Source organism: Nymphalis io, chromosome 11 (assembly GCF_905147045.1).
Source record: "Nymphalis io chromosome 11, ilAglIoxx1.1, whole genome shotgun sequence".
NCBI classification, from domain to species: Eukaryota; Metazoa; Arthropoda; class Insecta; order Lepidoptera; family Nymphalidae; genus Nymphalis; species Nymphalis io.
This window is the reverse complement of record NC_065898.1, coordinates 7,534,652-7,561,894: the sequence shown is the minus strand read 5'-3', so window position 1 is coordinate 7,561,894 and position 27,243 is coordinate 7,534,652. Positions and strand designations below refer to the sequence as shown.

The 27,243-nt window shown below is 30.9% G+C and overlaps 1 protein-coding gene across 2 annotated transcripts in view; it reads right to left on the bottom strand.

The window, feature by feature from the left end:
- LOC126771950 (protein gustavus) overlaps positions 1–19,584 on the bottom strand; it is a 58,548-nt gene extending 38,964 nt beyond the window's left edge. The window contains exon 1 of one of the 2 annotated variants that reach the window (XM_050492138.1): positions 19,381–19,584. Coding sequence is in view for 1 of the 2 variants with exons in the window: in XM_050492137.1 (XP_050348094.1) it covers positions 7,396–7,463 (68 nt within the window). In the remaining variant the exon portion in view is untranslated. Of the gene's footprint in view, positions 1–7,395; positions 7,680–19,380 lie in introns of those variants that run through there. The other variant, XM_050492137.1, reaches the window with a different exon arrangement.
- Positions 19,585–27,243: the final 7,659 nt, after the last annotated feature.

Genomic DNA, 27,243 nt, shown 5'->3' with positions numbered 1-27,243 from the left:
GTACACTGGCGTACACTGAACTCTGTCTCAGATAAAATGTTGACGATTCGAGGAAACGGGACAGCGGACGTCGATTCTTAGGTACGTTGCGCTTAATGGAACCTTGTTGCTCTGTTTAGAAAAATATCTAGCGTTCATTGATAGATAGATGGTTCGTTCAAAGAACTCGATTTGAAACGCGTGAAAAAGACAGTTTCGTAGTAGTAGTGATGTTACCTTCAATATAGACTGAAATTACAACACAAAATAATTCGAGCATATGCGTAATCCATATATAATGGCTTCATAAATTCTACAAAACCGCTTGTATATACTCTAAAAATAAACTTGCGTGTTGTTAACACTTTAAATTTAATGTTTAAATACAATAAAGATCTGGCATAGCTAAGTCCTTTGTTATTTACACATATTATATAATTATAAGCGCAACCTTCATCGTGACAGTATTTTTATTGGTTTTTCTATTTTAATATATTACGATAATGTTGTTTAATCATGTATAAAGTATTAAGAATGATATAACACCATTTGAACAATTGTCCAAATAATGTTATATTATCCTTAATCCATGTATTATTAATTTATCACCGTGTTAAATCTTGGATGCAGTTATATGGAAGGAACGTGTCGTTTATGTTTAATTATGTCGAAGGAACTCATATAAATTAGTCAGCAGGCTCTTGGGATACGGATTTAAGTTATAGAGTTCCGTAGTAAGCTCGAATCACTCGAATGTCATCTTTTCGCACTTACACCCAATGTTTTAGTCTATCGCCATCCGTCTATCCAAGTTTCTAGTTTTTTAAACAATCTATATTCAAAATTACATATAACATGTTTAATATTTAAAAGCACATACATATATTAAAAGATAAATGCATAAAATAATTTAAAAAAGAATCATGTGTTGTTAAGAAGGTCAACTAAAAATAAAGCCTATAAATTTAAATTTTCAACTTTGGAAATGTAGGTCACTTGGTTTGAAAAAATATACAATACATTCCAAATATTAAACAACAAAGTGAATGTTCTATAATATTAATCTTTATTTGTGTCCTGTATAGACAGACATACATACGAAGTAACAGCGCGAAAAACCTCCGTTTCGTGTTATTTGCACGATTACAGAGCCGAATATACCCGATTATTAATTATAACGGGATATCAGGTACAAATATTATTTAAAACTTTTGTTAATAAATTAAATCCAAATAAACATAAATAAATGTATTTAAATCGACTTCAGAACATTTTTTCCTTTTATAAAGGATCTCGATGTCAGATTATGTTGCGACCTTAGTACGCAGAACGACGTGGGAGGTAGCGACGACTAAAAACGTCCGGTTAATATTATAAGACTACTTGTATTTGAATACAGTGACTTCATCTTTTAACGATTATACTCAACTTATAGACACCATATATCGATCTCTGTATCATGATATATCGATTAATATTCATAGAATACTTCTATTGTTTGTATAAAAGGCATTCTAATTTCGAATGCCGTCTTAGTAATTTGACTTATCTGCCTTGAATTTAGTAAAAAGGATCCGATAACGTCGTGTCTACTCGTCCTACGTGACATTAGCGAAATAATATCTGAAAACTTGGTACAACTTAAATTATGTGAACAAATAAATGAATTAAATTTGCCAAAAGGAGTAATAGCTTTTTTCTTAAAGGAAAAATATTATAGACATCAAAAGAAGACGTAAAAGTAAAATTTTTTGGAATTATTCTAGTAATAAATGATTGCTCGTTAATTGACGTCACGTGACCCATGCTATCGATGTTTAATCAGTGAATGTATTGTTGGATTTAATAAAAATGTAAATACTGTTCTAAAAAACCAAAGAAAGCCGGGACGAATGATATTATTTGTGCCTTATGTATTATAATGGGGCTAAACTTACATATTGAAATCGCAGTCATTCAGTCTTCTAAACTTTTTATTAAATAAAATATAAAAAATCTGCCAAATATCGAAAAAACAAACTATATTCTACTCAGAGTATGGTTCTGTTTATTTTAATCAATCTAGTTGCAATTGAGGAAAGTGATCTCTTAGGGTATTGCAAGCAAAGACCGCAGAGTCAGGGATTGATTAAGCATACCAAAAGAGTTTTACACACACGCGTCTGCTATAGTGAATAATGTGATACGTTTTTATTCTACACGGAGAAGATGGTCCGTTTCTGTCTGTAAATAATAACAGTTAATGGTACTCTAACAGGTTGGCCTCAGTTCTATAGACAAGATTGATTAATTGCAATAATATCCTTAAAATGTTTTATTTAGTAATAAAAAACTATTGTCTCTATTAAATAGACAAGGATTTATTGAAGGAATCATATCGTTAAAACAGGGTAAATTTAACTTTAATTGCTTATAGATTTGTTACAATATTGGTGGAAGACACAGCTAGTCGTTAGTCTGATTTGAAATGTCGCCGAAGAATAGCGAATCGCCGAGAGAGCTGAACGCTTGTGAGCCAGTTTAGTATGCCGTTTAGGATTTAGATTGTGTTTATTGTAATGTTACTTGAATTATTTACTAGCGTGTTAAAAGTGATTTATCTTTTTTTTAAATACCATTTTGTGAAAATCAATCTAGCAGAGTTCCGTGTGATTGCGCACATACTTTTGCACGTTACCTTGAACATTTGGCAGTTGACTTGGTTTTAAGATTGACCAACGTGCCCAACGTTCAGTCTTTAGAAGGCCTTTAATGTACTATTATGAAGTTGATAAAACAATTCATGAAAACCTTAAAGGTACATATATATTGTGATGTGTTTCGACAGACACAAGCCATTTATACTGCTGTGACTCATGCCTTATTCTGTAAGATTCAGTTTTTTAATATCAATTATACAGTGTATTATATATTATACCAAGTTTCCTCATAAATATAATCGATCTTCGAATCGAGACTTTTAAAACCTAATTCTAATAATACTCGAAGTTTCGTATCATTATTACTGTAATTTTGCTCACCTACTTATGACCTTACCATTTAAGATTGGTCAGCAGTAAATACGGTACAAGTAAACTAGCCAACTGCCTTTATATGTATTTTATGTTAATTATTATTTATAAACGCATTTAACGCGCTAAATATGATTTTCTTATATCTGACAAATAAGTCTAGTTTGAAGTAAACAAAAATTCAAGAAAAAAAGGTTTTATATCAATTTTTCATTATTAGCGCACAATGTAGTAAGCGATGTTTTTTAAATAAAATTTGAGAGGTAGCTTAACATTGAGAAGTTTGTAAGCAAAAGTTCATCTTCAACTCAATAATGCAGGAGTAGACGAGTTTTAGCAAATTGGATCACGATCGCGATGAAAAGGATACAAAGTTTTAAAAGAAAAAACCACGATAGTGAAGCAACTTTCAAGCGTTCATTATACTTATTTTATAAGAAAATCTTTTATCTAACATTACTTTCTATTTTACTATTTAATATAGAAGCGATGTCTGAATGAACATTCTAATTTAGAATTACTTTATAAACAACAATCAATTTTGTTAAATGAATTTAAAAAAAAACAATTAAATGCAATAGCCCAATAAATATATACCAAAAATATTTAGCAAGATCTTTAAAAAGTCATATTAAATGTTGCATTATAAACATTTGGCTTCACTAGATTCGGCAACCAATCATCATCATCTGCCTATTAAAAATATATTTCAAGTATGAAAAGTTCTCTTCATCGTTTATAAAAAGTAATTGCATTATCTGTTAGATAACAAACACGAGATTATTGTTTGTAGGCGATTCTTTACTATTTTTTATGTTCTGATTTAGACGATTTAAACAATGCTTCTGGTTTTTTATTTTGTTCAATATTACATTTAAAATCTTACTATTAAACTAATGTTAGTGTTACATGATGATGAGCATGAGTACATGAAAAAGCATCAAAAATTATAGACACAACACTATTTTTTGGAATCACTGTAATATACTTATGTTAAAATACAATGGGGCCCTCGCATTAATGGATTGGCGAGTAGACTCAATACAGCAGCATTTGCGGTAAAAATAATTTTATCTGATGTAGATACGGCTCGCTTTGTGTATTTTAGTGACTTCCGCTGTATAATGTCCTATGACATTTCAGTATCGGGAAATGCAGCCGATATCTATTCAATGTTTCACCAACAGAAAAGTAGCCTTTTTCTTCTTCATCGAGCAAAACAGGCTTAGGCTCTTATTTCTTTCATCAATAAATTTAGACAAATGCAAAACATTGTCTGTTGCTTTTCAATATTTAATTGGTAATGTGATTTACATATGTTCGAATAAACGTAATAACTATTCCTAGAAATTGTGTCGTTTCAATTATGACTTTGACCTACTTATGGGTCAAATTCTGCAACAAAATTTTAAATTCAAATCACTCAACTGATTGAGTTGAATTTATCACACTCCTTTGGTGCTGGTGACAGTAAAATCTAGTACACTAACTATTCAGATTGTTCCAAAATATCGCCATGCAAAAGCTAGTTACAAGTTATTCTTTAATATTTAGTCCTTAAAGCGAAAAGCATAAAAATACCAACTCGGAAAATGTAGATCAATGTAAGATACGATTGTACTACACCTACGTAGGAAAGGATATTTTTTTTAATAAAAAAATTAAAGAAAACCATTACCCAGTCTAAACCTATAAAAAAAACTTATTACACTTATTTTTTACCCTTAAAATAAACGTGAGTATTAAAATCGTAGGAATAATAAAATGACGGTTTTCTTAATTTTCTAATCATCAACAATAAAACCATTTTCTTTTTAAAACAACTCATGTAAATATATGTATATTTACGTATGTTATGTAGCCCATGTAATATTTAAGATATTGTTATATATGTATTATTGTTATTATAAACTTAATCAGGCTTGATGACGAAATCATTGAGATGCAATATCGTTTATTGTTTTAGTTACATAGCATTCCACGATGAATAAACATTTAAACAATACCAAAGTAAACATCTTAACGATTATGTCACAATTCGACAACACGGTGTTTCAACAATGGAATTGTTTTGTTTAATGGAATTAATCAAATTTAAATTTAAGTAGGGTCTTAAAGCACTTTTAATTCGCCATTTCACAAGATTAAATTGAACTGGCTAGCTTACGTTATAAAATAAAAAAGTTTATAGCGTTGATAGTAAGGACAAATGATTTTAAAAGTGTATAGTATGTAAATCCTCCACTGATTCGGAAATCAAGAACCGGCAAGAAACAATAGTTACTCTTTTTCAACAATTAGTAAAATCTCGAACGTAATTTGTAGAAGATGTTTTACATAATAAGTATTTTTTTACATTTAAAATTAGCTATTAAATAATGGTATTAAAAATGAGAGTAGCATTTTTCGGTTGAATCGAAATTCCGATAATTTAACCAAACCATGAACAGGATCACCTGTTACCAGCGGAGGCACTAAGAGAGGGTATTACGTATTTTATAAAAGTTTTGCAATACTACGCAAATTTCCAAGAATTTCTATTGCAGACGGAACAGAGGCGTAATTTGTAATAAGAAAAACATCCAAATATACAATTTTATTATTTTCAAATAAGAAGGCCAGTCTTAAGTAAAAGATTTAAAGATTTCCAATTTGAAGTTCTAAGCATAAATTCAAAATAACATTAGGTTACTTAAATAAGACAAGCTTGCCCGGACTAAACAAACTTTATTCTAATACTAGGAAATGAAATGTTTCTCAGGGAGTAGACGTATTTTCAGTAAGCACTAAAGTCCAAGCTCGTCTTTAAATAATTAAATACGATACCAATTTCAAACAATTTATATTGCATAAAAATTCCTTTTAAATTGGTATCTTTAAAGTTTTAATCTTCCGTGTTCGTACGTGAATTATTCAAAGTTATTATTTATTTAAAAACAAAGTTTTTAATGCTATATCAAGCAAAACACTAAATTATTTGAATTATATTTGTTTAATAATACTCTATAATTTAAACATGTTATACAGTGTCCGATAAAGGTGTTTATCTAATGGTTGCAAACTATCGTGAAACTACTACACTGCAGTAATTTAAACTACCTGTACAGGTGCCTAAAATGTTTGCGAATAACAATATGAACTGCTACGAAAATAGCAAAATGAACATCGTAATTTAGTTTTATTAATTGCCTATCAAAACTTACAGCTAAAATATGTTTACAGTAAATGCGGCCTAGTAAATAAAACATGTGAATCTCAACCGAAGACCGCGTTTTCAAAACCACGATAGCATTAGATTTTCACGTGCTTAATTTGTGTTTGTATCTCATCTAATTCACTTGGTAGGTGGTGGTAGGGCTTTGTACAGACCTGTCTGGGTACACGCGCCACGCACGCACACATCGGATATTCTACCGCCAAGGTTGAAGGGTGAGGGAATGAAATCAGATATGTGCCTATAATGTTGATAAAAATACCTAAAATATTTGAGGAGTTCTTTCAATTCCTCATGGATTCCAGTATCAGAGCTGGATTTTGATAAAAAATCAGGCCAATCTCGAAGAATATAGTTTCAAATAAAAAATTGAAACTCTTTGATCTATGTTATTGACCACCGGTTTGGAAACAAAAAATATGTAATAAATAACATTCAATTTGGTGGAATGATTCGTCATTAAGATCATTGTTTGAAAAACTGTTTATTATTACATTTTCTTTTATTATTTTGTGATTAAATAAATATTCATAGTAAATAGTCTTTAAAAAAAAAACTTCACGGTATTTGTGTTTTTAATTAATCCTCTATAAATGACAACAATATGAAACATAGATATGTCATAAATTCTTTAAATTTTTGGATTAATTTTCCATGAATTTGATATATGTACATAATAAATTTATCTTTTGATTTATCGGTGAAGGGAATTTTAAGGGCACTTATAAGTTACATTTAGACCAACGTCCTGTTATGATTAAAACCTCTAACAGTATATAAATAATAATATTGCTACTGATGTGGAAACTGTTCATAATTATTTTGCGTTATAATATTATAATTGTATTATGGATTATTTTCTTGAATTTATGACGTGATGTAAAATCCAAGAAATTTTTCGCAATTAGAGAAGATAATATTTATTTAATGATTTCGAATTGATCATGCCGAAACTTAGTTTTATTTATATTTATTCGATGAATTTACATAACAAGCACATTAGTCGGGAACGTGTAGTTGATACGTAGTTATACAGAAATAGATCGTATTGGGGATTCGTATTTTGGTTTAATGCTTGTCGTACTTTGAGGTTTGGATACATTTAGTAAACATAAGCATATCTATTAAACTGACAAGACTTTATATCAGTTTTAGGTAATCATCAAAAAGATAAATAATGTAGGTGAGTACCTAGTTAGGTCAAGAGCAGCTGGCATTCCAGTCGGCACAAACCACCAAGTCGGCAGCGGTGTGCACATCCGCTGCGGCGGTGCACTCACGCGACCATGCACCGCTTGTAGTCTACACACACAGTCCGAAGCACAAGCATTCACCAATCGCACTCGGAACGCGACAATGTCAACGCAGTTTCATGGTTCAGCGGTCTCTAATTGACCTGGATAAAGATAACGGTGGCGCAAAACTATTGCACCTTAGTACGGCGGCCGTACTTCTCAATTTCCAATATCAAGGTTACAATTGCTTTTAAACATTGAATTAATCTAAAAAGTTAGGGAATTTTAAAATCAGTCGCGTGGCATGAAACGTCCAAACTAATAATAATATAACAATAAAATCGAGTATTCGAATTTTTCAACTAAGTTAAGGGGAGTCCATAATTAGAGGGAGCGACTGACTGAATGAATGAAGAGAATAAGGGTTGTTATAGCAGCGAAGGGTCGATAAACTTTTTTACGAAGGGCCAAAATAAAAGTCGATAGTCGTAACGGAACCAACTAGCGACTCGATGGTGTCGGTCGAGTGACGTTGGTCGGGGAAAATCGTACATGCAAGGGTAGGTTCGCGAGAACGAGCGGCGCGTGACGGTACGAAGCGCTCGGTTCGAGCGTCGCTCCGGTTTGAACTGACGTCGCTACTTCGCTAGTCGGTCGGGAACGTCTCTCAGTCCAGTAGCGCGCGCGTGGCGCTGCCACCCGCCCCCGCGCACTCTCAAAGTGCCGCCCTGTGATAACGCGTCCTGCTGACGCGCCACCGTTCTACCACTAGTACGAGACGAAGTTATCTTACAAAAATCATTAAGATTTTTCCGTCACGTATTTATTGGTTTTCAGTTAAACAGTTGAATCATATAACTTTCTTTAAGCCTTTATAGTTATTAGTTATATTTTATTATTTATGTTTTATAGAATGAATAAATGCTATTGAACTGAGTGACAAATATTTAGACACGTTGTTCAACAAGTGCATATTGCAATGTGTGATGCGAAATAACTAAGGACATGTTTATGTTTATTTATTTTTAACACGTCATAAATAAATACAGACAGATTATATTCCTTTTTTTATTATATACATTAGAAAAAGCAAACTAAGTAACAAAAGAGAGCAAATTATATGATATGTGTGTTATCCACCTACGGCCAGACGACCGAACCAAGAATTCGCCACCCCTGGCACGTACGCATGGCATTGCCCATAAACCATCCCGATATCGGACGTCGCGCCACTGAACCGTACTATCCATAGAAATTGAGAGATTCAGAAAACTGACAAGAGGAAAATAACTTCCATAGCTAGCGTTAGTTTACGATCATGGCCCAGTTTCGCCCGATAAAATTTCGTAGCTATATGTGATAACGATAAATAAGGATAAATAAACAATATTCCGACAATGATATATGCATCTTACTAGTAAGGCTGTATTATATTAGAAAATAAAAATATGCAAAGAAAAACCATCCTATTTTTGGAATGGAACAAATTTAGAATTCGCATCTGGCCTGCCATTGCATTGTGAAATTATAATTAATTAAGTGTAATGCGGAGAAAGGTCGATGAAAAATAATATTATCATCAATTCATTGTGATTAAGCTCATTTGAAAATGATGTCATTATTATGGCTTCATTACGCTATTTGCTATCGAGGTGTTATGCAAATATGAGTTTTAATCGTTAACGTCCACAATAATTATAATCAGTGTCAATTACTATAATTACCGGGTATCGGTCAAGGATTCAATGGAAAAGAAATCGTGCGACACGGCAAACCTTTTGTAAACATTGTTTGAGAGTTAATAAGATGAGTTCGTAGCTGTCACCAGTTGTTCTCGGTGAACGAAGGGTTTAGTTTTCAATCTAAAACTTTCGACTGAAGAGCGGTATCGATCTTGTTTGATTTTAATTGCTATGCTAACTTAATTTCAGTTATTCTGTAACGAGCATTTACCTCCAAGGAAATTTAATAGAGCCAACAATTTGTTTGTTGTTAACTCTTCGAATTACGCACAAAACCTTTAAGTGGATAAACTCCATTTCGTCAATTGGTTATTTAAATGGATAGGAGCTTTAATACAGTAATTTTGAAGTTGAGGTATTTTTGATGAAAATCGAATTTTTATAAGTAACTACCAACATTGTATTCAAACTAAAGAATATTAAGTTGAAACTATAATTTAAAATATTACAGGTGGTAAGACCAAACTCAACTCACTGAACCTAGAGCAAAAAAACGCGTTTATACAAAGTTTCGAATTTTTGTATGATTTATATATTTTTAAATGGAATAGCCGAGATGGCCCAATGGTAAGAACGCGTGAATCTTAACCGCTGATCGTGGGTTCAAATCCGGGCAAGCACCGCTGAATTTTCATGTGCTTAGTTTGTGATTATTATTCATCTCGTGCTTTACGGTAAAGGAAAACATCGTGAAGAAACCTGCATGTGTCTAATTTCACTGAAATTCTGCCACATGTGTATTCCACTAACCCGCATTGGAGCCAGCGTGGTGGAATAAGCTCCAAACCTTCTCCTCTAAAATAGGAGAGGAGGCCCACTGCTCCTCAGCAGTGGGCCTCCTCTTACAGGCTGTTACGGTTACGGTTACGGTAAATAAAATTTGAGACTTAGACAGTAGGAAAAAATCAATGGAAGACGCTTTCGTTTTTAACACTGACTATAAGGATATACTTTATTAATTTCAATAATATATAACACTATTATATCTTCATATATCTATGTAGATATATATTTTTTTTAATTCTAATTCAACTAATATTGTCCTTTTAAATATTAGCAGATATAGATTCTATGGCATCATTGCAAACATATTCCTTCTAAATGCGTGTTAATTTCCGCGAATAAAAAACAGTTTGACATTGATTAACTTATATTTACTTTGTCAATCGGCCTTGAACAAGTAGTTAGCATCGCTAACGTTTAATCACAACCCTTCACCTCACATTATCGATTAATGTAAGCAGTCATGTAGTTGCAATGATCAGACGTTCAGACCATTGAACGAACATGAAGCGCCGAGACTTGAAGATATTCGTTTAAAAGGCATATTGTATGATATTTTTATGACAAAACGGTATATTTTAAAGCAAGAGTCACCTCGACTGTATAGCCTTCAAGACTAGTCACTATTTGAACACCGGTGGCATTGCGAAAGTTGACAACAACGTACGTGAGCCGGTTACAGAGTATTGTCATTCTGGTAGCGCTGTCGTTTTGCATTAAGTTGCCTTTATGACTTGAATTTGTTGGCGGATTAAATGACTCAGTTGGGAATTTAAATAGCTTGAGATCGGAATAGATGAATATATGGGAGCGATGCGCCACGTTTTGGGAGTAATCAGGGAATGATACGTTATTATTAAAACTTCACGGTATTCGTCTTCATTCAAATCAAGAAAATAGTTTGATAACAATTTTAAGGTATAAATACATGTATTTAAATAGGTTAGTGATAACCCAGTGTTCGATCGGACCGCAGTTCATTGCTAATAAAATCAAGACATGACATACGTACAATTATAAGTTTATATAATTGTTTATTTTTTATGTCTTATATTTCGAGTTATTCGTAAAATACGAAAGATAGGAAAAATGAGGTTTATGTTGTCGAATCATGATTAGAATGGCAATAAAAACATATGGGTGTTTTAAATGTCAAAATTAACGTGTTTTTTACCAGGATGAGATTGGACAGTCCGTTCGCGTGCATTTACGCAGAATAACTCACCGAAGTTTCCACACATCACATGACAAACATACAATTATTCATTTTTAATTATAAAAAAAGACAGTGTTTTGTATCAGATTTCAATATAAACTTAAACTTTGCAAATTTTACATTTCTCCGTGCGCGCAATATTCTTAAAATACAATCTCTCTCCACATATTCATATTGATTATTAGAATAAGACCTTTTAAGCTAGTTTATGCATTAGATGGGTTATTTCCTCATTTGATGATTAACCGATTAATAATTTTACTATAAAAAAGCTATCCGACCTTTCCTATAATTGAATAAAACCAGAAATTTTAGTTTATTATTCTGCTGAAGTTATAAAGACGCAGCTAAATAAAGATTAATAAGAGCAATTCATCTAATGATGAGTTATTATTATTATTTACCTTCGCCAATATTTCATTGCATAATTTGAAACGCAAAAATATATAAAAAAAACTTGTAACATTTTTGTTGTCACGCCTTAATGTAATTTACGAATGCGACCCACTAAAGAACATAAATACAGAAATATGTGAATACTTAGTAAGCAAATGTAAGCGCGACAGCAAGGTTGCGGTGGGTGGCGTAACGGAGTACAGTGGTACATCTGATCGAATCTCGACGGACCGAGTAAATGGGACACGATGTTTTACATAAAACGTCTTTATAAAATCTGACTAGCCATCCTTGTTGACAGCCTTCACTTTAAACCAGCAGGAGATTGTTCTAATGTACAAGGTCAATTTACGAAAAAATCATGTATTGAAGCCGATTCGGTTCGCCGCAATCTCTACAAATTTGACAAGATTAATATATATTCTTATCACTGTGTGTGGAATTAAAATATGGTTAAGAAATTGTATACAATATATCAGCACCATTGCAATTAAATACATTGACGCTATGAGTGCTGTGTGATAACCCACAGGTGTTATTTTAAAAAAACAAAACACATTTGAATTGTTTTAGTCTAGGACATTCTATCCTTATTTATTATCATTTCTATCTAAGAAAAAATATTGTTCTCTTATGAATTTCCTTTGCATTCAATTTTTTTTGGATGCTTAGAAATCCTTATACTATGACATTATTCTTTTTAGGTTTCCTTAATAACATCAAGTGTAGATCTAAATATCGAATTAGTGAGCGTTGTATGTTTTTTATTATTTATTAAAAAGGGGGAAAATAAGACTTATCGTCATTCGATCAGTACCATACCATGCATGCCTTTCACACAATTTCTTAATACTTACGAGAACGATACATTGCATTGTAAGACGGTACCAATTAGATAATTTCCCAAACTGCTTCCTACCGGGTACGTAAATCCAAAGTCTAATTGCATTGAAAATAGGGCTTAAAAAGGCGAATTTTGATCACAAACGATACAATATACTATTGCGTAATATAAAATGATTGTCAGATCCTCCTTACAAAACAAAGCTGCTGAAAAGAAGCTTCTGCCAAAAATATACGTAAACACTTAAACAATAATTACTATATAATTTGAGTGATTTAAAAACAATATATTTAACTAATTCCCGTCCACGGTTTCGTCTGTGTATGTGGGGAAGGGTAGATGTTAGGTACCCCCCTGTGCCCTTTTCTGTAGAACTGATAATTTATATGCAAAATTTCATGATGATCGGTTGAGTAGATAAGACGAGAAAGCGTAACAAACAAATAAATGTCATTTTCGTATTTATAATATTATATACAAAATGTTCAGATCATATTTCAGTATCGATATTTGTAATATAGCATATAACGATATATTTACTTAATATAATTATGTTGATTTTATTAGATAATTTAATTTATATTATAAATACTTAAGTATTCGAATGTATTAAACGACAAAGATAATGTTACATTTTGCTCTTTTCTGTGTGTCTATATAATATATAAATACTATTCATTATACAAAGGTCATATGACTGTCATAAGTTATTATTTCGATATTTATTTTCAGTATCAGTAAGAGAATATTTATATCCCATTGGAAACTGGAAAAGGGCTTCTTTTCTGTTAAGGAAAAGGAGCTAAACCATTACGGGAGCTACGCTGCTGCTCCAGCGCTGAACACGGAGTGAATCAAAATACAAATTAAACACATGAAAATCCAGCGCTTTTCGGGATTCCAACGCGTGATCCTTCCAGCTCTTTTATATAACAGAGATATTTAGAGATTATTAATGTGTCGACTGAAAAAGTTGTAGGTTTTTAATCATACCTACATCACCGGGAGACGCATTGTCCCTTAGAGACGTGATAAATGGTTTCATTCAAATGATAAAATAATATTGTTATACATTATGATGTTCTATTTTGTTATTTATTTAGCATTTACTTTAAATATATAAATATTCTTATAAGACATTAATAAAACGATAAAACGAACCGCACTTAGTGCAACCCATTAAATATTTAAGACACAAACTAATTGCAATGGTAAGGAATCGTGTCTATTTAAATATACTTTTGTAAAAAAGTGTTATAAAATATCATTTTGTTTGTTGGTGTGTGTAAATTGGCAAATGATAACTACGCATTATTTAAATGAAAGCTTACGAAAATAAAAGGTCAAATATGACAAGCTCTTAAATCGTCATTAAATTCTGTTAATCATACATGAGCCTCACTTATAAACTTTGTTTAGTTAAAGCATTGATTTTTCTCTTTCTGTCATTATTGATTTGTCATTCGAAAGAAGAAGATATAGCATTGTTTAACTTACCTCCGCTTACCAAAGTTTATAAATAAGGCTGAAAGTTTTATATTAACTACTTACATTTTAAGCAAATACTGTTAATCTTTTGTATTGTATGTTCATGCACCATTAACAACACAATGTAAACTTACATCTCATTATTTCGATAACCTTTTCGATTTACATAAGTAGAAGTATCAATAGTTATGATTAAGGCAGAACTTGCTCGTTCTTATAGATATTCATATTCTCAAATATAACGCGTCTAAGTATAAACACTTATCGTAACGTAAGTGGTGGATCATAAAAGTAATACAAATTGAATATTCCTGTTTGATTTTATTATCAAAATAAAATATTAAGATTACAAGTTTACCCTTTTAAAAACAAATGTAGGTCAAATTATAATATACATAGTAAAAACGATTCGAATTTTTTTTAGTCTTAAAACATTGAGCTGAATGAAAACAGTTCGCACTTCACACACTGTGCGGAAATAAATGGGATAAGAGCAAACGATTAAAAAAATCTGAATAAGTAATACGACAAAAACAATGGTGCGTATATTTAACAATACATAATTTGAAAACAACGTATAGGCTCAATAATTAATCATCGTCAACATACTCAAATGTTATAGACGGAATCGTGTTGCGGAATCTCATCGAGTACCAAGTACGAGTACCAACACCGATTGTTTAACATTCATACTCATTGTTACAATTGATCATTAATTGTCCGCGTTGTCAGCGAAGCGAGATTAATAAATTGGTGTTACGACCATGTAAAGTGATTCGCGATTAACTCAAGAATTTAAATGAGCCTATTTGTTTTTGTTGGAGACGTTTATTAGTTAAGATTTTTTATTATTAAAACTGATTGCCATCAGCTAGCTGATTCGTCTGTGTTAAAAACACGTGTCTACTTATCAGGGTTTTATTAGCTTTATTATATTTCATTCTACCACCAAGCAACAAAACTATGTCAAGCCCAAATAATGTACAGACAACTAGTCACTTAGATAAATACGAAGGACATATTATAGTGCAGAAGTGTGTGCACAAATACAGGTGCACTCTTTATTCCGTCTCATAATCTGAAGGGACGGCAAACCCGACACGACCGGAAACAGTTCAGGAGTAGGACTAACAGCTTTACGAGCTTTCCGAGACACAGGAGTTCACACACACTTCCAACTTCGAAAATCCAGGTTTCTACCAAGAATTTTTCGACAGAACAATGATATCTTCATTTATTATTAACGAAATATGATTACTTCAAATAATTTTTTTTTCGATTTTCTACAAAAAAAAACAGTACGTTTTACGTCAATCAAAGGTATATGGGATCACCTGAACACCTACCTCAATAAAATAAAATTTAATTTATCCAAATCACCTATGTAACCTCTAACGAGAATTTAATTTTTTTTTAAAGATATATATGTATGTTTAACAATTTAAAAGATTTCACAACAAACAAATTGTACGATTCTCTGAATTAGATTATTCCGTAATTTATACGTTGCTTAAAAGTTTAAGGTTCGGTTTTTTACCTACAATATAAACAGTGTTTAACACACATAAGCCGAACTTAAAAACATGTTTCTAAAAACCTATGTATAATAAACGAATATTCAACGTTTCCTGATTTTAAAATTGCATAAAAATTACGTCTTCGAATTGTAATATAGGACAGTAATCTTTTTTATTAAATATCTAGTTTTTAACAACGATGGGAATATATAACGTGTAGGAATTTTCAATACTAACGACATTTGTAACATGAGTTATTAAGTAGCTGGGACAAAGACGGTGGTATATTCGTTGTCTAAATAATTTTTAGACATTGTTACTTCAGGGCGGCCATTGAAACTATTTCAACGGTCGGTTGAATGTCCTAGACGTACTCAAGGCCTAGCACTTAGGTACCAGCTGAGTGTTGGTGACCGTCGTCGGTTCAAGGGCGCCGGGTGAATGCCACCACTCATATTTTTTTGCGACCATCACTTGCTTACGTGATGACTGTTCTTATCGTAACCGGATGAACATAGACCGTCGCTTTGGAACTAATATCTCAAGTTATTTAATACAGACATGTATTTGAATATATTAACATCCACATATAAGCTAACATTCATATTGCTTAACGCGTAACATTACTATTTATGCACTGCACTTGATTATTCAAATTATCTTCCCTAACGTGACAGCCTGTGAATGTCCCACTGCTGGGCTAAAGGCCTCCTCTTTTGAGAGGGTTTGGAGCTTATTCCTTCTTAAAAATCCCCTCAAATTATCTTATTTATATTTAAAAAAACTAGTAACGATTTTTCCAGCAATAATTAAATAAACCCTTTTGTTCTTTATGTCGTATTCAACATAAATCCAAACACACAATTCTTGCAAGCATTGACTTCGACAACAACATGACTTATAGCGTTAATAAAATCATGTCATGCTATTAGGGTCCACACACAGTAACACAGTAACAGCCTGTTAATGTCCCACTGCTGGGCTAAGGCCTCCTCTCCCTTTTGAGGAGAAGGTTTGGAGCTTATTCCACCACGCTGCTCCAATGCGGGTTGGTAGAATTCACATGTGGCAGAATTTCAATGAAATTAGACACATGCAGGTTTCCTCACGATGTTTTCCTTCACCGTTAAGCACGAGATGAATTATAAACACAAATTAAGCACATGAAAATTCAGTGGTGCTTGCCCGGGTTTGAACCCACGATCATCGGTTAAGATTCACGCGTTCTTACCACTAGGCCATCTCAGCTTTTTTTTTAGGGTCCAAGCTTCGTTACAATTTAAAAGAACTTTCATTGTTTTTTGCGAAACAAAAATTTTAGTCTGGTTTTTAAGTACCTATCAAAAAGTAAAACGAAACGAACGTTGATTTCCTTTCTTCGAACTTGTGTGAAATTGGCTTTTGTTTAAAATATAATAAGTAAAAGAATTAAGAAGTATATGTGTTCTATATAAATAATTCAATTTAATATTATTATTATTTAAATCATAGATTTAGTATATTAATTAAAAAAAAATCTTATTTATTGTGTTTGTACGACCTAATTTATTGTATCCAGTTTTGCCAACGAAATAAAAGAAAATAATATGGCTAAAGCAAAATTTTCATGAAGGATATTTACTGAATAAAGGTTAATCCCAATTAACAATCGATTTTAATACGTAAAGCAATTATTATTCGAGCTCGTTGGTTTTCGCACACATAAGGCTAATGAACTCGATAAAGTCCGACAAATTATATGCAATTCTAATTTCGATAAGTGATTTAATTGCAGACACAGACAAAGAATATTACTTCCGCATTTATTTCCGTGATCAGTTAATTATTTTATTGTTTAAAGCTTATATAATGTATGTAATTGCGAAATACGTATGCTGCTTTACAACTAAACACTAAATTAAAAATACAAAGAGAAGAAAGTATTTATTTTGTTTCGAAATAGGTTTAGTAACAAAAAAGTTTTAAAAAGTTACTTTCTCGCTGTAAACGTTCACAACCGGGATCAAGGAATGGAAGAATAAAATAATTCCGGGTAACAGGTTACACCTGCGGGATGTAAAATAACTAGCTATAACTAGGTAAGAGTAGCCTTTGTTCTTTCTCATACGAGACTCGGTTCAACGTAAAATTATCTTTTTACTTTTTTGCGGACTTGCTCCCAGTGCAGACTTGAGCAGGTAGGCTGAATACAATAATTTTGTGTACACTTCTGAAGGGTTTTTGAACGAATGTGTATAAGATTTAACAAACGACGAAACATATGTTATAAAATTTTTGTTACGGAAAATTTAATACTGGTTTAAATTCGTAGCCAAAGCGAGCAGCTCGAATCCGTATTAAAAACTTTTCTCTAAAATCTTTTTTTGCACTAGCTCTTTATACTAAATGATAAAATACAGTTGCTACATATTTTAATCTTGTTGTCTTACATATTTGTTGAAAATAATGTTTTAAATATAAAACAGGGTTATACTTTGTTTAGAACTTGGATTAAGTAACTTTTAAATGAAACAAGTCATTGTAAGATTTTCTAAAAAACTTTGTAACTTTTTTATTGTTGCCTTTCAGATTGCTAATGAATTATATTTATCATGCAATATAATCCTACTAATGACAACTCTTTATATAAAAATATTAATACATTTAATTTGATAATAGAATATACAATATAGTATATAAGTTAGAAATGCAAATTACTCAAAACTTTTTACTTAAAAATACCCTTTATTTGAGATGCCTTTATAAATTTTATTTATTATGTATACTAAATAATCTACCAAATAAATTTGTTTTGAGCAGTAAAATATATATAAATAACATACAAGTTCTTAAATTTTATTTACATTCTGTAAATTATTATCTCATAATGTAACTTTAGGTTATTTTACAATTTAAATCATGTTTGGTAAAAATAATTTGCTCGTGTACTTTATATTTTTAGAACTTACCATTGTTGGAGACTATTGCTTAAATATCTAAATCTACATATCTATAAAAAACAATTGTTTTGTCGATGGTTATCAAAAACCATACAAATATATGTAGCAATCAGTTAAGGTCATCTTAGTGGTAATGGAGACATTTCGAGTATATCAAGGTTGAATCATATTTTCAGACACTTCCTTAAGTTAGAATATGCAATATTGATGCTATATTGATTCAACATTTTTGTTATATTACATATTTGCATCAAATTTAAATAAATATCATCATTCCTTTCAACAGTAATGTTTTTAAAATTACAATTTATTTTTAAAAACATATAAATATTAAGGTAGGTAGGTTTTTATAGTTTTATTAGTTTATAAAATATTACAAATACTTAAAATAATATAGCATTTCCATTCAAAATAAACAAAGAAACAAAATCAAAACTAAATGTTTGTATGATAAAAGGTTCAAAAGAATAAGAACAGGGTGAAGATTTTTATTTCATTAAAACTCATATTTAAAAGATTATTACTAGATATAATTTGATTTAACATTGACAATGACCACTATAGTGTTGCACAATAAGAATTAATTAATTGCTTGAAAGAAATATTCATAATAAAATTGAAGTTCGGAACCAACATTTAAGCCAATTATAGAATATTTTTTTTATTTACCTTCCTCTCTATTTAGTATTAAGCTTTTAATAAATATAATAGGGTAGGTTACGAACGTACAAATGAATTTGTGTTAAGTGTTAAAAATTTGAAAGAACTTAATGAGAAACACGCTGTTGGTATCGATGTTTACCTTCTACTTATATTGTTGATATACATATTGATTACGTATAAAACTACAAAATAAGAAGTAATAAATATAAAGCTTATGAGATCAGAAAGAATAAAGTGGATGGCACTAGCAATAATTAAATTTTGAATATTTGTACGCTGTCTTCAAATCGATTTCCAATTTTTCTTTCTGGAGTCAGAGCGTCGGTAGAAACAATGAAAAGTTTTTTTCTTACCTTCGTTTTCGTGACTCCACGATGCCGCTTTAGTTTCCCGACGCTGAGTACAGTTATTCACAGCACTTATCATCACAATACTATAAACTATTTAATAGCTATGCCTACCATTAACCGATAGTTTATAATATATTTTACAATTAATTAAATGCTAACATAAAATACACAAGCAGGGATTTGGACTTGTCATAACACAAACCAATAGAAAAAGAGAAGGAAAATACGCGACGCGCCTGCGTCCAATTAGTATGAGGTCGGTAAAGCAGTAAAATATTCGGATGATCGTACTGAATTAATAGCTCGTCTTTTTAAAGGTCTATTTGATTTCCTGTTAAAAATAATACAGCAAATTTTATTTCTATTATATTGTTAAATTTGTTTAAAATATATTATCTATGAAAAAATAAAAAGTATTTGTTACTATTATAAGTGTTACGCCATCTACATTTTAAGTGAATAAGTATGTCATGGTTGTAGTTATAATAGTTTAATAAAGTTCCGACAGATGTCACTTGTATAGTAAAAATTAAGAACAAAGTTTTATTTATGTATTCATAGATGGCATCAAATAAAAAAACATTAAGTTCCTAAATATTACATATTATTTAATTACCCGACCCCGTTTAGAGCTGAGTTTGGATCTTATAAGAGACACACAGTATCGGATTTGGAGCTTGACATGGTTTAAAATTTCAAGGCGAAGCCTAAGAACTAGCCCCATCTCCGGTGACGCTGTTGTAGAGCTAAAAGTAATTAAGATTATTACAAAAATAATTAAAAAAATTTAAGAGAAGATTTTTTTTTTATAGAATAGATAGGCGGACGAGCAAATGGACCTGATGGTAAGAAGTCACCACCGCTCATAGACATTGGCATTGAAATAAATGTTAATCATTGCTTACATCGCCAAAGCGCTACCAACCTAGGGAACTAAGGCGTTATGTTCCTTGTGTTTGTAATTACACTGGCTCACTCACCCTTCAAACCACAACTCAACAATACCAAGTACTATTGTTTTGCGGTAGAATATCTGATGAGTGGGTGGTACCTACCCAGACGAGTTTGCACATAGCACTACCACCAGTTAAGTAGATTAAGTAAGAGTAGTTAGCTGTATGCCGTTGAAAATTTTCTTCGAATTTTTAGAATTTAACATTTTACATTTTGAGATTTGTAATCTCAGTAGGTTTAACACGATAAAAAATCGCAACTTATTTAAATTAAAAAAACAAGTGTATACTTTATTTTACCCATCTTCCCTATGCCATATGTTAGTTGAATATTTTACGATCTTTATGCTCTCCCACTGAATGTTGTTCATTTTTGTGTACCTCAATTTCACGCTTAATTAATGTTACCGGGAACAAAGATAAAACATATTTAATGTGACACGACTAACTCTAAACCATTAAAAGTACCTAGTCTGTTAATTTAGTTATTCACTTTTTGGCATCGGCCTTTGAACGTAACTGGTTCAGATTACATAAAAATTAAATTGAAAATGTGTAATTAAAGGAATACAAAATCGTAAATTTCTCCGATATTTTAAAGGATGACTGTCATGCGTAAATATTAATGTAATATTACATTGGATGGCTCTTAATGACCATGATAATGAATGAGATCGAATGTACTTATACGCTGCAAAAAAGTGAAGGAAAGTAAAGTGTAGCAAAAATTTATAAATTAAACACTTCTAAACAAATATATATATTTAAAAGAAGCCTATGGCTTAAAATTGTATGAAAGTGTGATTACATTAAAAATTAAACAAACAAATTTTATTTCAGTAATTAAGTATTAAGTAAAATTAAAACAATTATATATTATATTCTTAGTCTTCTGACATGGTTTTTACTCTCATATATTGCGAAAGCTCTTTCCTATAGGAATCTATAATATTAGATAATTGTTTTCTCTCCACTACACTTGAACAATTTTCAGGCGTCACTTGATTACAAAAATCCTTTAAAATACATTTTATCTTTACGCTATTATTTGTTATGAAAACCTGTCAAATTGAATTTATAGTTAACAAAGCAAACAAATATAGATATATTGTTTTGTATTTAATAATATTAAACAAAGAATAGAAACTACCAACGATACAAAGAGTTTGTTATTCAAGGAAAAATCAATAAATAAAATTGATACCTACATACCAATTAAAGTGTTAATAATCGAATCAATAATCAAATTGTAACGTAGCACGCTCAATATTTCCATCTCTTAAAGAGTGAAAAACAAATTAATGTTAGAATACTTTACATTGATTAATATGCCATAAGTTTTCAATTAGAATGTAATAAAATTAGTAAATTATAAATATGCTCGGTCTGCGGTATATACGTAATAGTTAATTATTATTTTTTTACGAGTACAAGCTAATTAGAAAATAAAAGTATAAAATTAAAAAAATATTTCATCTATCAATTAGAATAAAAATAAATAGTAGGCATTTTAGATTATATTATTACTAGAATTAAGTTTGTGTAAACTTTTAGTTCCTTGTTTGATGGAACTAACGTAAAATATGGTAGCAAGACTTGATCCACACATACTCATATGTGAAGTTAAATAACAGCTCGTAAAAAACAACCTCTTACACTTTCTGGTTAAGTTAGTTAATTTTATGTAACTAAATATGCGGATATTTTTCATATTATTTATACAAGAAAAAAATCACACTTCCCAATTATATAGTCAATAGTCTAAATTTAAAGCGGGAAATCTGCGAAGCGTTCCTACATAGTTTTATAATAATACCTATTATTTACTTAAACCTCCGAAATGCGCTGCATCTTCTCTTATAAGTTTTATGTATATTAGTAAAGTTTTTCAATTAGGTATTACAAAAAAAGTGTTCTCATTGTATATCAATATATAGATAGATTTAAGGTATAAAAAAACAGTTATAAAATTTTACAACTAATTATTACAATGAATACAATTAATAAATATAAATATATAACTTTTTCGGGCTATGTAATTGTAAGTGTAATTGTAAGTTATCTTAAATTTTAAAAACTCATTTTAACAACTACTATTTTTCTTTTGTTACTTGCGATGAAACAACATAAATTCTGATAATGATGATGTTGACTTAGATCCTCGTTTAGTTTTGTATCTTAATTTTAGTATGTATAGAGGGCTATATATATAATATACCAAATATTATATATACCAGTCCATATATAAGACATAATTTAAATCAAATATAATAAATAATCGAAATCAGGATACTGAATAAAAGCTTATCAAATGCATCCCCTTAACATTTTATATAGCTGACGTTACCTTACAGTAGGTTTTTCAAATTGGCCTCATTTTGTTGGTTACGTCAAAGGAAGCCGAAAGGGCGAGAGGAGAGTCGGCCATGTTTCTCGAGTGGCCTTATTAGGTCCAGCCTCTTGCCTTTGTTGAGTTACTGAGGTTCTGACGTGTCTTTGAGATAAGAATTGGGTCGACATTTCGTTAAAACATCAAAGTTTACTACGAAAATATATAAATGGCAATTCGTATTATAAAAGCTATGGTAAATCATTTTAGAAAGCATAATTTTATTTTTGTTCAAAATAAAATAATTGGTACCCTTACATGAGTCATTTACTTTCAGGATTTCTTTTCATCTCTAGATTTAGAAATATACTAATTATTTCACATGGTTGCACTCACGTCGAAAAAATTCTGTAAATAATAAGTAAAGCACTTCTATTTACTATGTATTATATAAATCTACCATTGCGTCTTATTTCTAATTATCTATCTTAAGCTATGGTAAAGACATTTATTTTAGACAAATTGTTTTTTATATAAAGCACTCATACGCTAAAATTGTTCTTGCCGGTTTTGAGTATTTTTTTTTAAACACTATTTTATAATAAATTCTAAAAATATAAGCATTCGAATTCAACTATGTTATTCTTGTACAGAAGAAATTTTAAATATCGATAGTGTTAAGGCTGATTTTAAAGTTATTTAGAGTGATTTTTGTCAATTAAAATTTAGCAACTGTTGCTTATGTTTTGTAAGAAGTCACCAAAAACGCTTACTAAATTTTTTTGGTTCATTTTATATATTCGAAATTTGAATATTAAGATCGTATATATATAATACAAACCTTTATATTTAATTTAGCTCAGTTAACGTGTAACTTTATAATGATAACTTTTTATGTTTACGATGAATAATAATTAAAATAACGTTTATAACATCAAACATTTGTTTAGCTGACTTATGACGTTATAATTTCTGAATATTATCAATTTCAAGTTACAGGTACGTAAAGTTTCGTTATGGTGTCAAATATGAATTTAAATTCTTTACCTAAGAATGTGTGCAGATATTTAGGTTTATATATATATGTAATGTATGAACGTTGTGAATATTAAGGTAGTTGTATCATTTTATAATTAAATCTCGCGCACTCGATGTTAAACACATATTATATGTTAAAGTTTGTGGAGGCATGCATAAAGAAAATTAATTAGATCTGACGTCGTTTTCAGTGTACTTCGAATGACCTGGATACGGGTGGAGGCTGCATCGGGCAGGGGTGCGGCGAATCGATGTGTTGCCATGGCGACCGCGACGTCTGCCGAGGAGCCTGCGCTCTACTGTCCCTTTCTGTCTCGCCTCGATATCATATCATACGACGCTGTAAAGAAAATAGACTTAACGTCATCTATAAGCATTTGAAATTCCACTTTCTATCCTAGAAAATTAAGTGCATTTTACATCATTACATCTATTTGTATCAGTCTTTGTGGATGCAAATATAAATCTTACGCTGTAATGTAAGGAAGAAACTGTTTCTGCAGTCGATAAAGACAAAAGGGCAACTGGTGATATTTGAAAACTAATCTTAATATCACGTTCCTTAAGTTTAGATTTCTTTGATTGCGGTTGTATGTGTTAACCTCACCTGTGCATGTGGTGTGGTCGGACGGTACTCGGTGGGTGGTTTACAAGATATTTGGGGTTTGTTCGGAGTCTGTTAACATCTGGCCCCTTAAATAGGAAGGGCAAAGTCTGCGCTTCAGGTCCCTGTAATTAATAATTTATTTTTGTTTCGGTATGTTTGCGGTCTAATTAGAAAGGGGTAAGATTCGGAGATTGAATTTATTATATGTTTGTAGAGGTGACTGGAGATAATATCGTGGTATATTCTGCTTATATTTTGAAACGGAAAGGAATTATTTATGTTATTCAAAGTAAACAATTAGAGTAAACCCTGAGTAGTAAAGTAAAGTAAGCTTTTAGAACTCTACAATAGTTTTATTAATAATAGTAGATATTGTCGTCGTATGCGTATTTGTATATGTATTTTTTTACAGATGAAACTTTTAATACAAAATAATAGCAGGTATTAAAAAGTATTATTTTTTCGTTTATTTGCTTTCATTGTACAACGTCTTATTTGATTGTTGTTAAAGGTTTATTGAATTTATACCTATTCTTTGTACACTCGGAGACTTCTTATTGGGATATAGACGAATTTTATGTCTTAAAACTTATGAATTTATACAGTCTATAGTGACATTGTAATAAATAAAATACTCCTCTGTTGGACAAAGATAAAGCTCATCTTAAGAAGAAGGTGCTTAGGCCAAATTCTTCTGTAATTAATTATACATATGTATATTCTTGCCTTTTGTGCAACACGTTATTCTGGTGTTAAGAAGATAAGGACGCGTAAAGAACTGGATAAACTTCTATAATAAAAGCCTTGCCTTCTTATGTTTTTGATAAAAATATTTTTACCTCGATATTTCTTCCTGTTTTACATAAGGAAGGGGCTATATAACTGCTATTAATAAAAATGCAATGCTCGGACCTAATAAAATTTCAATTATAATTGAAAACTTGCTTTCAATACGAATAATTTGTATTCCATTCAATTATTGTTTCTTCATTCATTTGAAATAAAAACTTTCCGACAAAAAGTCACATATATCCTAACCCGCATTGGAGCAGCGTGGTGGAATATGCTCCAAGGCTTTACCGTAAAAGAAATTCTTAGCCCAGTTGTGAGACATTTACATATCTTTACGTTTCCGTTAGATATATACAACAAACAAACATTTCACCAAAAAGTCTTTTGAATATGCATACAGCGAACATTAATCATAAAAAAGACAAAGCGACTTCTGTTTTCATATCTACATCGTGGTTCATTAAAAAATGGCCAAGGCACCTTAATGACCGTCCGTGTCACGTGACACGGTAATATTTATGTAAATTGCAGAGAATATGATTAGTTGTGTCGCCTCCCCTGCTGATAATCATATTTACGGCTTCCACCCTCGGGGGGAAGTCGGTCGTGCTTCCTTGCCTTTCCTTGCCACTTCTGAGAACAATTTGTATTTATAAATCTGACGGGTGATATTGTTTTGAATAGATATGATTTAATTTTTTTGAATATTAATGTTATGATCTGTAATTGTTTTAAATATTTATATATTTATTTTAAATAATTAGTTTAAAAGTTGATTGATTAAAAATGTTTACTTTATACGTTTCATGGAATGTAATGCTCATATAGATAAATTCCAGACTGCTTTTTATATAAAAAAAAATGTTTTGTAAAACAATGGTTTTTTTGATATCCCATCGTTGAATGCGTCAAAATGAAGGAAAACAACAGTTACATATCATGTTATTTGTATTAAGAGCTTGTAATTACTGATTATGTATATATATACCTTTATTATGATACGCCTTAAGAAGTTTGAAAATTTTCTCGTATTTTCCTACATGGCTAAATAATAGTTGATAATAAGAAAAAGGAGCCGATAGATGATTTGAAAAATCTTACTTTTAAATTTTTTGTTTTAAAATTTTTACTTCGTGATGGTTTAGTTGGTGGTAGGATTTTTGTGCAAGCTCGTCTGGGTAGGTATCCCACTCATTAGATATTCTACCGCAAAACAGCAGTACTTGAGTGAGTCAGCCAGTGTGATTACAGGACATAACATCATAGTTCCTAAGGTTGGGGCGCTTTAGCGATGTAAGCAATGGTTAACTAATTAAATGTCCATTTGTGTTGGTGACCACTTGCCATCAGGTGGCCCCCTATGCTCGTCCGCCAACCTATACTATAAAGAAATTGACTGAAAAACTGTAATAAGTTGATAATGTGATCATTTGTGTATTTTGTGATGACAAAATACATCTTGTTATGTATTGGATGTTTTGGATTATTTAATAATAACGCTTATATAACCTTACTGTTACTAAATATAATATACTTAATTTAATCTTTTCATACCTCAATGAAGTCGATCTGAAAGCGAGTTTGAATCCCCGTTAGCGATTGTTTTTTTGACAAATTTTTAATATGATCCCTTTGGCGAGATTTTGGCAGATGTTTTGTTCAGCTCCCGTGCATTGGAATGCACGTTAAGCTGTTCATTCTGCGCTTGCGTTGTGTTGGATTCCCGTTTCATTAGACTATGAGAATTGGGGAATATATAGTGCACATTTGTTTGCGCACAAACTTGTGAACTATATGAAATTTTCAGCTGACTAAAAGTTCGGCCCTTATAACATCATGAATAATTGTTGCTTTTTGTCAATGTCCTACTATCAACTATAAATTACAGTATACTAGCTTTGATATTGAGTGTTTATTAATATAAAGCTGATATTATATATTTTAGATATTCATATATTCAATAATAACGAATCCTACATATGAGTTAATAATGTAATTATAAGTTATAAATAGTAATTATAATATATTCAATTTTGATGTTCTTTAATTGATAATTCAAGTTCTTTCTCTATTATAAATAGAAGCATTACCAACACCCACTTTTTTTTTTTTTTTTTATAGAATAGGAAGGCGGACGAGCATATGGG